Source organism: Ornithodoros turicata, chromosome 9 (genome assembly GCF_037126465.1).
Source record: "Ornithodoros turicata isolate Travis chromosome 9, ASM3712646v1, whole genome shotgun sequence".
In the NCBI taxonomy this organism is placed as follows: domain Eukaryota; kingdom Metazoa; phylum Arthropoda; class Arachnida; order Ixodida; family Argasidae; genus Ornithodoros; species Ornithodoros turicata.
In genome coordinates, this window is record NC_088209.1 from 11,479,935 (window position 1) to 11,493,462 (window position 13,528).

General features: G+C 46.1%; 1 protein-coding gene across 1 annotated transcript in view; it reads left to right on the forward strand.

The window, feature by feature from the left end:
- The window catches only part of LOC135369307 (uncharacterized), a 161,109-nt gene that overhangs the window by 15,562 nt on the left and 132,019 nt on the right, over positions 1 to 13,528 (forward strand). Inside the window, exons 3-4 of the mRNA XM_064602904.1 lie at positions 2,556 to 2,624; positions 2,718 to 2,863. Of these exons, the coding sequence (XP_064458974.1) occupies positions 2,556 to 2,624; positions 2,718 to 2,863 (215 nt within the window). The remainder of the gene's footprint in view (positions 1 to 2,555; positions 2,625 to 2,717; positions 2,864 to 13,528) is intronic.

The following is a 13,528-nucleotide window of genomic DNA, read 5'->3' on the forward strand; positions in this document are numbered from 1 at the left end:
GTCCACAACGTGTTGGCAACAACGGCATTCTTTACGTTTCAAGCGTTCCGAAGGCGTGCGCAGTAGCTAAGCCCTTTATAGCCCAAGTATAGGAGTGCAATTCTAGGTGAAAGGTTAAATTGTGTGAGATATATTATGAATCTGTAGCTCACAAGTGGACTGTGAAATGATTGCCGTGGTGGTCTCAGTGTAGGAAGTTTCGGACGAGTAGGTCCGTCCTTTCGCACTGCTGTGCCGAACAGCCTCTGCTACGGTTGACACGGAGACTCTTCTACGGGATTTTGTCGTAGAAATATCGCCTCGTTATTAGTATTCGATATTTTGATTTATTGTGACTGTCAAATGCGTACGTTGCTGTTAGTGATATAAAGCTGTCTACCGAAAATAAAGCCCTCCCCTACTAATCATCACTACAGTTTCTGCCTGTTTTCATGAAGCGAAGCAAAGCAAATAATAGGACTTAACGAGTAATTTCATACACCCTACCTCTTACCCCCTCTACCTTCCTAGTTTCTCAATCCCCACCCCGCGTTCATTTTGAATTTGCGATTTTTCGTTTAAAATCGCTTACACATGATTGGGAACGCGATTTCTTTAGGATCCTGTATAAAACATGTGTGCGTCAGAGTGGAATCCAAATACTTGCCTTGCTCTCATGTCACTTTTCGTCCCTGTGTTCTCTCGCCATCGAAGTGTATTGAGCATGAAACTGTTTCGGGAGGTATACCATGGCTGCAGAGCTTTGTACTTTCCATGGTTCTGTAGAAAAAATAAGAAAAGCACATGGAAGGACAGCCTGATGGCGTCCCTTTTCTCGATTTCTCACAGTGTAGTGTGTTTGTATAGCTACACACAGGTGGCACAACATCGGAAAGAACAGGATTGCGGCGTTCTACGTTTTTGTAGGTTTTTGTAGTGGGTTTCGTTCACGAAGCACATATAGGCAGGTATCTAACAATAACAAGAAAGAAAAAAAAATGCCGAGAACATGTAGGATCGTGTTGGTTGAGAAACACGGTAGCAAACGCGAAGAAACACGGACGGACAAAGGCCGGTACCGCCGACTTTCGTAAGCCTTGCGGACCTTCTGGAAAGAAGAGATCAGGTACCCCCCCCCCCCCCCCAGGTCCTCTGAGCCCTTTTTCATGCTCTGGTAGAGGAGAAGTTCTCTACGTTTACGGCAGCATATATACAGATGGCGCATCCCGCAACAACAAGTCAGCCTCAGCATTCGTCATACCATCCGAAGGCGTAGTGCAAGGACGACGCCTTTCACATCCAACATCCTCAACAGCTGCGGAACTCTATGCCAACCTTTTCTTTCTACAACACATCGCTGATTTTACCCTGCGGGAATGGGCAGTCTTCACAGACTCCAAATGTGCACTTCAAGCTATTGAAAATTCCGGCATACGAGGCCCATCCGCACCCGTAGTCGCAGATGTGTTAATGGCTTACCACACTGTCTAGGCCACAGGCTCGTTCTCCAGTGGGTTCCACCCCATTGTGGTGTCGTGGGGAACGAGCAGGCCGACAGCGCCGCAGAAGCAGCACTCTCGTCTCGGAAACGGACCGGTATTGTTCTACTGAGAGGGGGCAGCCGTCCCATTCTGCGACGCCTCGTGACACCCCTGGCTTCCCGCTAATGGACAGCCGACATTCTCCCTCCATCTATGTTGAGCAGAGTTGATCCAATGCTCGCTTTCCGCATGCCACGAAACACCTCTCGTCAAAATGCTGCATTAATCCACTGAATGCGACTCGATGTGGCCTTTAGAGCTCAGTCGCGTTAACGCTTGAGACAGGTTGACTGTCCTATACCTGCTGCCACTGTGGTGCTCTTGAGGACCTGGAGCACATCCTTCTTCATTGCCCCACTACCAACCTTCCCCGAATGGCACCCTCCGAGTCTCTTAGACAGCTGGATTCTCGTCCCTTCTCCCTATCGAAATTGCTTGGTCCCTGGCCCAATCCAGCCCAGCAACGATCTGCGCTCAATGCGCTTTTGACATTTCTGGACACCATCAGACTTCGATCGTTATTGTGAAGGGGCTCCTTATTTTATTCCCCATATCCCCTCCCAGCAATGGGGTAGAGTATCGCCTCTTGCGATGAACGTTCCCACTCTCAATCTCAGAATGATGTTGTTTTTCTTGTCCCTGTTTCTTCAACGCAACGATGGAAATGTTCGAGCGTGACGTTCCATACACATTTTATTAGGTTAAACCTTGTTTTATTTCCAGTTATCTTCTACCGGGCCATAACGCAGACAGAAAATTGTCGTGAATCTTTAGACAAATGGCTATCAGTGTGCAATGATTAGGGCCGTAGAAACCCAGTCTTCTATTTTTACAGTGCGATGCAAATGTGCAATGATTGCTTGACTAAACCTGCATGCTCACCTACCCATACGAGAAATGTGATCAGAGTTGTTATGACTACTGTCCTTCTGTACTCTTGTAATGCGTCTCTTCGGTTAAGTAATTAATTAAGTCGAGGATTAGGAATTAATCGTTACAAGTAAATAGAATTTATTTTTAATTACGCCGTTACAGGTTTCGTACAACTTCAGAGAAATGTTCCATGGCTGTGAAGTCAAAATCAAGGTCATAGGAACACGTGTTGTAAGTGTTCTTCTGCAATGTGCAGCGTTCATATATATATAAGACCATTGCAGCGTTCCTACACCATACACTAATGATAATCTCATGTTTCAGTTCACCGTTCAGGAAGAAGAATTATACCTGCCCAAAGTTGTGAAAGACGGACAGATATATGTTGATCTGCGAAATCTAACATTCGAGGAATTTTTCGCACTGAATCCCGAAGTCGAGTCTGCAGATATAGTGGTTTTTATCACTGGGTAAGCGTGCCATGAAGTATTCTATTTGGGTCTACAAAGAAACCAGGTGGTTCGGACTCGCTCAAAAAAGCGTGTCCAAAAAGGAGCTGCCATCCGTTGGTCATGGAAGGCGTTGCCTTCCGTTGGCTGTTTCATTCCGCCAAACTTGACGTGCTTGTTTTTCCAAATTCATGACTTGCGATCTTAGTTCGGCGTACTATGCGCGTAGGTATTTGTTAAACAGTGACATTGATAAGCAGTGAATATTTTCCCACTACATCACTTGCTTGTGTGCTGCCCTTCGTTCGTCACTTTATTATCACGAAATTCGACAGCCCAACCAGCCGAGAGCATGGAATGGCGGGTGGTTTCGCTTTTGCCATTTCCGGTTCCCGTTGGTTCGCAGAGCAGCGTGAAGATGACGGTTTACTGTATGTATTCATCTTTAGATTGCTGTTGTCTTCGGAAATACATGCGTACATTCGTTACGATGGGTAACGATTTATTGATTTCGCTCGCAAAGCACGCAAACGCCACTTCAACACGTCGTAGGCTCTAAGCATCTTCATCTGTCTTGGTGGAAAGCAAAGGGTTGGCGGTGTCGCAGGTGATCTCATAGATAAGATATGATTCACGTTTGATATGCACTATAACACAACTCAATTGTGCACGTATCCCGAAAACACTCAACGCAATTACAGAGCTTGCATAGCCAGTGTAGGATATTTCTATTGTCGGGGAAAAACTCGCGTGACCTCTAGCGTTGGGCCAATCGTTGGACGAACGTTGAGTAGCTTTTTTGTTTTGCTTTTTTCTGTCTCCTTGGGTGACCTGTGACGCTGGCGGTGCTTTTCTCTTTCCCTCTCTCATCTGTTCTCTAACCTCTCCCCCGCTTTGTGGCGGATCTGGGTGGTTGTGGATTTTCGTTCGCGTCGAGTGAAATAAATAACAAAATGCGGAGGCGTTGGCTGTTTCTGTTACGCAAACTGCTTTATTTTTCGAGATTTCCAAATCACAAAGTGCAGTCTGCTGTAGCTGTGCAAAACACGAACATGATATGAACATTGTTTCTGAAGTTCGATAGATATGCCGAAGCAACTTTGCATTCACTGACAGCTGATGTCTCACGTGGAAGATTTCACAGTAGAACAACAGTATATTGGCCGCACAGGAACACACATTCAGAGATCCGGCATGACAGAGAACATGTCCATATCCCTTTGCTTGGGAATCCCTTTGGAACTTGTGCAGCTGCTGTGCCGAAAGATGATCCTCTAACCACTCTGAGTGGCTTATCCATTCTACTGTATCCATGCAGATGCTGTTCTGAAGCAGATATGGGTTGAGTGCTTATACCTGAACAAGAAAGATGGAGATCAGAAACGTGCTAACCAAAAATTCTACCTGTCAAAATGCTGTGTATATGCCACAGGTGTGGCGCTATGCTATGCTAAGCGGCAAAATAGGAACCCACTTACCTGTCATCGAGTGGGTAGCGGAAAAACGCAGTATTCGTCCTTCTTGAATCGTTGTCGCACCAAGCAAGCGAAGCAGACCTGCCTTCCACTTATCTATCACTGAATTTATTTGCAGAAGTATCCATGAGGCACCGAGCTTTTCAGAGTCGGTATCGAAAACACTAAAAACCATCCAAAGCGGTACCGGCATAGATGCTTTGCTTGCGTCCCTGCTGCACCCAACACATTTCGAAACTTTGCTGTGAGGTGCTCCGACACCGCCGACACGGTGTCGCCGGCTTGAGCGCGCCAAGGAAAGTTCATAATTTCAAACCAACCAATGAGCGCTCGCATACGGGGGGAGCGGCCTCAGGAGCCAATGGGCTCGTGACGGTTGAGAACTGGCGTTTCGACGTAAAAATTCTGAAGTTTCATGACGTTTGATGACGTGAAAAGCTCGCGGCGCCTCACTTTAGTCCGCAAGTGAACTCGCGAGTTTCTTCCCCTTGGCATAGCTTCCTACGCTTGACGTCGTTCCATATATCATAGTATCCAACTGAAACCTGGCACTTGGATTCAATAATGAGATGTGAAGAAAAGGCAGAAGCAATTGTTTGCATTGTGTGGCTGGTGTCGGAGTTTGCCAGACTAGGTGGTGCATACTAGTATATGCTACATATCCTAGGGTCAAAACTACGATAATATACAATGCACTCAATATGTTGTGCAGACATGTGAAACCAGTATAACATACTTTTCCAACATTCGTGAAAGGGGCAGTCTAGGTCAGTCGGATTTGTCAAACTCCATACGAAGCTAGTGTAAGAAAAGTGTGGAATGACTGTCTCATCTTTCGAATGCAGAGGTGCATCTACCGTGAGGTCATCTCACAGCTTCAGAGCAGCATAGCCTAGTAAGAAGCCAGAGGTGTTACATAAAGTAAGCCTGGGTTTATAAAGCGGAGGGTTCTGTGGGATGCATAAGGAAGCATAACTGCTGCACAACAGCAACGAATCTCACTGGGGCACTACGTATATGCACTCATAACTTGAGTGCGCGAGAATGAGCAGATTCAGTTCAGTTTTCAGTGTGCTGACTTGGAAGTGAAAAATAAACGTACTAACATCGTTGAGACTACCTTTCCGTCAGGACCGCATGCCAACAAACTTGGTTTCTTTAGATAAAAATGCAGAGAATCTGTAGCATTTGCAGTACATCATCAGGCCCTTCAAGATACAGCAGACACGATTTCGTTGGGGCAACTGACTGCCATCGCGGTTCGTTGATTCGCAGCAGATCAGGAATAGTACGCCGCAATGATAGGCGAAACGTTCCGAACAGGTCATTTGGCGAAGTTCCAGGATGCAACGTGTGCCGTTGTTGAGCACGCTGGGAAATGCTGTGGGAAATGTGTCTCGTTTCGCCAGTTTCGCGGACGCTCCGACGGTATGCCACATCTGTCTAGTGCAGTTTCGTCTTCCAGAGCTAACCCACAATCGCGTTTCACTTGCCTAACTCATTTCCGTTTCGCCAGCCGCCGGCTCTAAATCGAAACGCGCCGCCAGTCCACCTCAGGCAGGTCCCCCAAACTCAACTCGGAAAAGCGTGCAACGAAGAAGGCCGCCACTGCCACTAGATACCCCACTGTTGCCGTTCCGGATCACTTCAGCGCGCTAAGTTTAGCGGCAAAATGTTTTTGTTGTTTCTGCGAATGAATCTAGTCTTTATATGTCCAAATAAAACGCGTATAACAACTTTCTCTGTCGTGTTTCACTTTTTGGTCCCGTTTTTAAACGTGTTGAGCGACCGGAAGGATCTAGTGCGCGGCTGCGTGCATCACATAGCGTACCTGTCGTACCAGGCGCCGCAGGCGCTGCAGTAGTCCATTTCTCTCGGTGACTTGGCCTGGCTTGGATTGTGCTTCAACTGGATCTTTAGCGCGCTACAATCCACGCAAGCCAACGTCTGGTAACAATGGGGTATCTAAGGGCGGCCTCCGGCATTGCACGCATCGGGATAGGAACAAATACATGGGAAAATGGCGACCTTGGGGGACATGTCCTCAGGTAACCGAGGATGCTGCTGTAGAGTATGTACCACTACGCCAATCTACAACGTTGCAAGCTGATTGGCCTAGACTGTGCGCGCGCTGCGATTGGTCGACAATGTTTCGAAATCGCACTTTCTACGCGTGCATGTGCGTGCAGCGTCCCGGCGGCCGTTTCAACAGTTTCAGCATACTTTCGAAATAGCTAGCAAATAGGCTGGCACGACGTCCATCGTCTTGTGTTGCGTGTTTCGGTGATGTCAGTCGGCAGAATAGTTTGTGATTCTACGTGTGTTGTGCTGTTCCTGGACACGACTATTACCCCACGTGCAGTCTATCAACTACGGAGCTGGAATGCTTCGTGGGTTGGAGCGGTTCGAGAGTGAAGAACGCGTTCGGGCACCGTTGGATTTTGAGGGCCGAAAACAAAGACAGGATTACGATTACGTGCCACACAAGTGCCTTCCGCTCTGCAACAACGAAAGAAGATGCTCATCATAAAATCGGCCGGCACGGAGTCCTGTTGCGTTCCGAGTTTCAGTCATGTCAATCGGCAGAACAGTTTGTAGAAGTGTTCGCTGGTTTATTCATGCGTCAAGGGGATTCAACGTGTGTTGTGCTGTTCCTGGACACGACTATTATCCCACGAACAGTCTATCAACTCCGGAACTGGAATGCTTCGTGAGTTGCAGCGGTTGGAGAGTGAAGAACACGCTCGGGCCGTGTCGGATATCGACGGCTGTGTTCGTTTTGCTTCAAATTCGAACTTAGTTACAGTGCGTAAACAATGCAGTGGACTTTATATTCGCAGTGCAACACATGTATCAGATCTTTGAATCAGTGCGTTATGTCAAATAAATATTTCTTTTAGCCAAGAGAAGCTTCAGTTATTTTGAATATCGGGTAACGGCGGTAGGCGTGAAATAGAAGTCGATGGTAGCCAGAACCGGCCGAAACCTCAGCCAAAGTTAAGGCTCCTGATTGGCCGACCGGCATTGCATAATTTCTACAACGTTGCGCTTTTATTGGTCGTGTGCCCAGTGTTGTGTGAATTATCTCAAACTATGGGCTCTATGGGGAGCTGTTGGAGCCTGGCACCACTTCCAAAATACTGTCGCCACCGGCGCGCCCGCTCGGGGGATCTCTGATTGGCTGCACACTATATGTGTATATATTTGGATGCTCATTGGTCTCCAAGAACTGTCGTCAGTTTCCTTCGCGCTGACTGGGCGAATCATTTGATTGAGGCGCGAGTATCCCAACGGTCGGTCGAACGGAGGAGACATCACGTCTGTCCGGCCACGCGTGTTCTCTCGGACTGCAACCGTTGTGCACGCAGACGCTAGCGGGTAGTTTGAGGGTTTTGAATGCGTTACATTTAGATTGTGGCGAACTGCTAATGTGAGAACGGAATGGCACATCCACCTGATCATCACAACAGCGGGAAGACGAACATGACAGGGAATCCCTGCACCTCCAAAGGACGCAGAAATCGTCAGAGAGGAAGTCTGCACTCTTTCCGACGTACCGCAGGTGAATGGTAAGACAAGTACGATTACTTTTTGTGACCGGTACGTTAGCGGCGTTCCATTGTGCAGTGCATTGCCGTAACTTGTATGTTTCTGATATGCCGCTAATCAAATTATGTGTGGTTATGCTAGTTGCCCCTCATGCACGTCGCAGCTGTTCATTCACTGTGATGTACGAACATTTGTGACAAGTGCGCTTTGGTGTTCAAATACGAAATCAAGATCGATTGCCTATTATAGCAGTGATTTTCGTGCAGAGTTACGGATCACCAATAGATTTTTTTTGTTTTAGTTCTCCCGCAGCCATGGGCAACAACGACGCACATAGCTCAGCATTGGCTTCTGAACTGCCCTTCGATGTCGAAGCACCTAAAGCTCCAGTGAAGCCTGTTGCAAGAAGTAAAGCGATATGTACTGTAGCTTTTTCGAGGCAGTTCCCGAGAACAAATAAACTTGATTTGTCATACACCATCGCTTTTTGATTGTCTGCTTTGGGACAGCGTGATCGTTGCTCTACAGCAAGCGCCGAAGACAAACTAACGAGGCTGGGGGGTAGGGGGGACGAGAGGAGAGACGAAAAACCAGAGGAGAGAAGGAATAGGAGGTTGAGAAGGCAGGTCGGTCTGCGCATGCGCCCCAGCATTTTTTCCTGCGCTGGAGCTCGGGGACGCAGTGAGTGGCTACTGGAGATCACGTGGTTTGGGCGCCCGCCATTTTCCCTGGACCATTGCGTAAACGGGAGCTTCTTGCGGATGGTTTCGCCGTATCATAACCAGAAGGGTGAGTATCCGAACTTTCGATAATAGTGCATGCATTGCATGCTGCGAAGACAAAGTGGTGGATTCGACGTTTCGCGTTATATTTTGTTATCACCTCATATACTTCTTACATTATTATGGCAGCGTATTTGCAAATGCTTGTTTGATCATGCTCACGTTATGTTTACTCGATCGTTGATACAGGTCTCCGGACCCGGAAGCTGTCGTTCCGGGAGTCGTTCTCGTCGCCACAGAGTCTGTCACCTTTTCCCAGGAGAATTACCGATCCAATGGGACATATCTTTTACCAGACATCTTTCTGACAGAGCACAAGTGCAGTCTGTGGGAAATCTCCCGAAAGGACCATGGACGAAACAACTCAACAAGTGCAAAATATTTTCCTTCACTATGGGAGCCATGTGACTATCAAGGCAAAAGTGCAAGCTTCGTTTTCACTTAAGAGGGGATACGAGTGAGGCGGCATCTCCGATTCACGATTTTTTCGCTCGTAGATGGCGCCACACGAACATACGGGTCTCAGCCTGGAGGAAGCTGTAACCATTACCCTTAGTACAAATAACTCACTCCTCCGCAGGATTGTGTAGTCCCAAAAACACGTGTGACCTTCTTGACTATTGAGATGCAGGGATCTCACGTCATGTTTGGGTTGCCAAGGTCAACTCACTACTATTGTTTCCATCTTGCACAAAGAAAGGAGGAGGTCCCGACGAAAGCCAATTCTTCCCTTTTGTCCCTTTGTGGACTGCATCGGGTGACTTCTTGACGTTTTGCTATCTTAGCTTGTCTGACTTTCTGGACGCAGCGCGGAGTCCAAATGTTCTATTTCCTTGGCCCTCGCTTATTTATATTCACCTGCTGATTTTGCTTTGGCGCCGAGTTCTCACACTAGAACATTTTGCGGACGCATTTTGTATTTAACTGACTATTCTGATTTAGTGTATTTACCTTGCGTCTGTGTGCAAGTGAATCTAAATTTATTTGTCGCTACAAACATTAACCGAATAAGTCCTCCGAAACCTAGACAAGATAAGCCGTGCAGCAGACCTTTGCATTTTGTCTTCTTTCTTTTTTTTTTTTCTCGGACAGCGTGGATGTGCAGAGATTCAAGACTGCAGATGCATGCTCTAAATGAGGGGAACTAATGTTTTGGTTGTAGATGGGTAGAAATCCAGCGAACCGGTAGAGATGTAGGAAGGGAGTTGCCTCAGGACAGAAGCCGCCGATATTTCGAACAGAGACTGTTGAAGAAGAACAGTCTCTGAAGAACAGTCTCAGAAGAACAGTCTCAGAAGAACAGAAGAAGAACAGGTTCTGTTCGAAATATCGGCAGCTTCTGTCCTGAGGCAACTCCCTTCGTAGTGTTTTGATTGATTGATTTGTAAAAGAAAAAAATGGAGATGTTAGTCCCGAGCCATTCGGAACTAATGCTTTATATGCTGTTAATTTAATATGTTTTGTTGTACCATGGCGAAATTTCCTTCTTATAGTTTCCACAGACGAGCGGCTTTCGCACACATATGGATATTCGATTTCAGAACTTCCCCTTTAAATTTGCCACCAGCAATGAGAACTTGAGAAGGGTGCCCTGAAGAAGCACATACTGTCTGCTGCTCCCAACGTCAGGCCCTATTGTGTTGGAGGAAAATTTAATATAACGTGGTAATGCATACAAGTGTGAATAGGACAATTAGTACAGCAAACAAACCATACAGGCCATATTCTTCAATATGTGTATTCGTCGGATAGTACCCACTTTTCTGTTCAGCTGTGTTGTTCGTAAATGAATAAAGGTCCTAAAATAACCAGTGGCCTCCCCTCTTCGGCGGCTGAACAAAGCAAAGAAATAAATAAAAAAGCGGAGGACACTGATTGCCTGCACCGTATGCTCGAATCAAAACTTACGGAAAAACAGGTGCGTACGACCCCCTCCACGGAGCTTTGAACTCCTTTCAAAACAAACGCCTTTCCAACAAACGGCGTCGATCAAACGGCATTCGACCAAACGATTTTCGATGAAATGGGCGGACACCCAGTTTTAGTTTATTTACTTTGCGCCTATGTGCAGGTGAACCTAAATTTGATCCTTACAACATACATGTATCCTTCGAAACCTAGACAAGATATCAGAAGGTCGGAACTTAAAAGGCCGAAAAATTAAAACATCGAACGATCAGAAGGCTGAAAATTCAGAAAACCGAACTATCAGCAGGCCGGAAAGCCAGAAAACCGAATTACCGTAAGGTCGAAAAGTAAGGAAACCAAGTTACGGAAATTGTTATTCCAACTGCGATAAAAAATGAGCTCTACAAAGTAAGTAGGATAGAATCGTTGAGAATTAATACAGGGAATAAATCGTTTCACCAAACTTCCCTTTAGATAACGTACTTTCGATCACTTAGGCAGAAAACAAAAAGTAAAAGTAGAGATGACTGTGTTATTGCAAGTGTTTATTGTACACGACGACAATCACGTTCGGGTTGCCAAATATATAGACCGACACCATCTCCTCTAATTTTCGGTCTTTTGATAGGCTTCCTCAGACTTGCAAATGCAGGTTGCAGTACATCAGTGCAAATAGTGTTCCGTGAATTTTGAGAGCAAGCCTTTTTTTTTTTTCAGAACTTGCCATTTTTTGAGTCAATATCCCCAATAAGCACCCTTCTTTTGGGTGTAATATGTGACACCCCTGTTACACCCATCATTGGACCCCGAGCCCGAGAACTCGGTAGACTGAACTATCGAAAGCCAGAGGCCACCAAGAAAGGAAAAATATATATTCGAAAAGTTGCTACATCAGGTAGATCCACAACGCTGTGCTCAGGACAGGTATTGGGAATTAATGTGCTAAATGCTTTTTATGCATTTAAAATAACTTTGTTTGACCTTGTCCAGCGCATGCCACTTTTTGGCAGCATCCCTCGTGTACTGGGGTGGATCTTACAGCTGTGGATAGAGAAAGAGCTTCTTTTGAAAAAGTTCTGTTAAAAAGTGAATTTCTACGTGGAGTCTTTTTCAACGTTTTATTCATAAATTATTTATTTCGCAGACATCCTCTTGGAATTCCTTATTTTTCGGCCTTTCCATAATCCAGTCTTTGACTGTTTGATATTACCTCATTAAAAGAAGAAAGAAAACTGTCTTCCAATTTCAACACATCGGGAGAGCAAATGATAACACCACTCGGTCTCACTGTGCCTCACCTCCCCTAACCCTACCGTTCTTTGTACGTGCATGCGATGCGAGACGAATATTGTGTGGCTGTGTAGCGAAGCTTTCCTGGTCTATGCCGCCTATTCTCCCTATTCTCACTCAAGGCCTTCCCATTATTTTGCGACGACCTACTCAACGTGGATCTCTTCAGACAGGTTTCACGACCTCAATTTCGCGCTTCCGCTGCCGGGGAAACCCCTTCTGGGATAGGGTGCCAGAACAGTGACTGCATTCAGCGGAACGATATGAAGTTCTCTTCTGACCAGCAATGTGGCGCTACCGTACGATGGCAAGACGGGGCAGTTCACGGAGCCGTACATACCTTAAGTTTTTTCAATATCGTGAACAACTGGAGGCATGGACAGACATGACATGGACACGTAAATATTCAAGAAACAATTCTGCGTAAATGCTACTGATTACATTTCACATATGTGCTACAGTAAACGAGCTACGAACTTCCAAAAGCGAGAGACCGAACTTATAAATTTTTTGCAGCTTTCGTAAGGTTTCTAAAAACTTCTGCAAAAAAAATTGCAAATGTCTCCAATGCGAATTTTTTTAAATTCTAAAATCTATCGAACAAGGCCATTTTGGTCCAAATCGGTTCAGTATTAGCTGCAAAAGATCGCATTGTTTCGCCCATAGAGAATACATGGGGCCGTTTGAGGTCGTATCCCCTCTTAAAGTACAGTACGTTGTACGCGTGGCTTTGAACCAGCATGGCAATGTGATATCTGGACACTGCAACTGTAAAGCTGGCTTGGGTGGAGTGTGCAAACACGTTTTAGGGCTGTTGTGGCATATCCTTGATGTGATTCGTGAAGGACACAGAGTCATCCCACGAGCAGTTTCAGGCACCGAGCAGCAGCGGCAGTGCGCCAGTGCAGGCAGTGCCTCAAAATTGGCAGCTAGAAATACTGAATCTAGCTTTTCTGAGCTGCAGTTTCAGAAGTCAGAAAAGAAGTCAGAAGTCCTGGAAAACAGACAAAAAGAAACCGAAAAAATTCCAGTCTCTATCTTGCGCTCTCACAAAGTGACCTGAATACTTTGTGTACTGAGTTGACAGAAAGGAGTGAGTTGCCATTTTTTGCAAAAATAATTGAGCAGGCAAATTTTCAACCAGTAACTTTGACAGTCCACAATGTGCCGCAGGATGTGACAGTGGCACCACCTACTATACAGCTGCCAACAACCGTGCTTTGGCAAACAGAAATAGAAGGTTCTGTGTGTGCAATCTCTCTTGCTGAGGCACACGAATTGGAGCAAAAGACTAGGGGTCAAGCACATGAACCGCTATGGCACGCTGAGAGGCTATCTCGAATAACTGCATCACATTTCGGGAGTGTGATTAAGCGAAAGAAACCGCCCACCCAAAAATATTATGACAGTATATTCAAGAGTAAGGGAGGCATTTGTACCATGTACATGAAGATGGGCAGTGAAAACGAGGGAAATGCACTTGCGAAGTACAAACTTAGCAGAAACGTTGATGTGCACAAGGTTGGACTTGTTGTGAACCCAGGTGTGCCAATGTTAGGTGCCTCACCAGATGGACTTATCTTTGACAGGGACACACAAGAACATGGACTTGTTGAAGTCAAGACAGCGTCAAGGGCAATGGAAGCTGGTGTCACTCTCACTGAAGCCACGAAGCAAGAGAT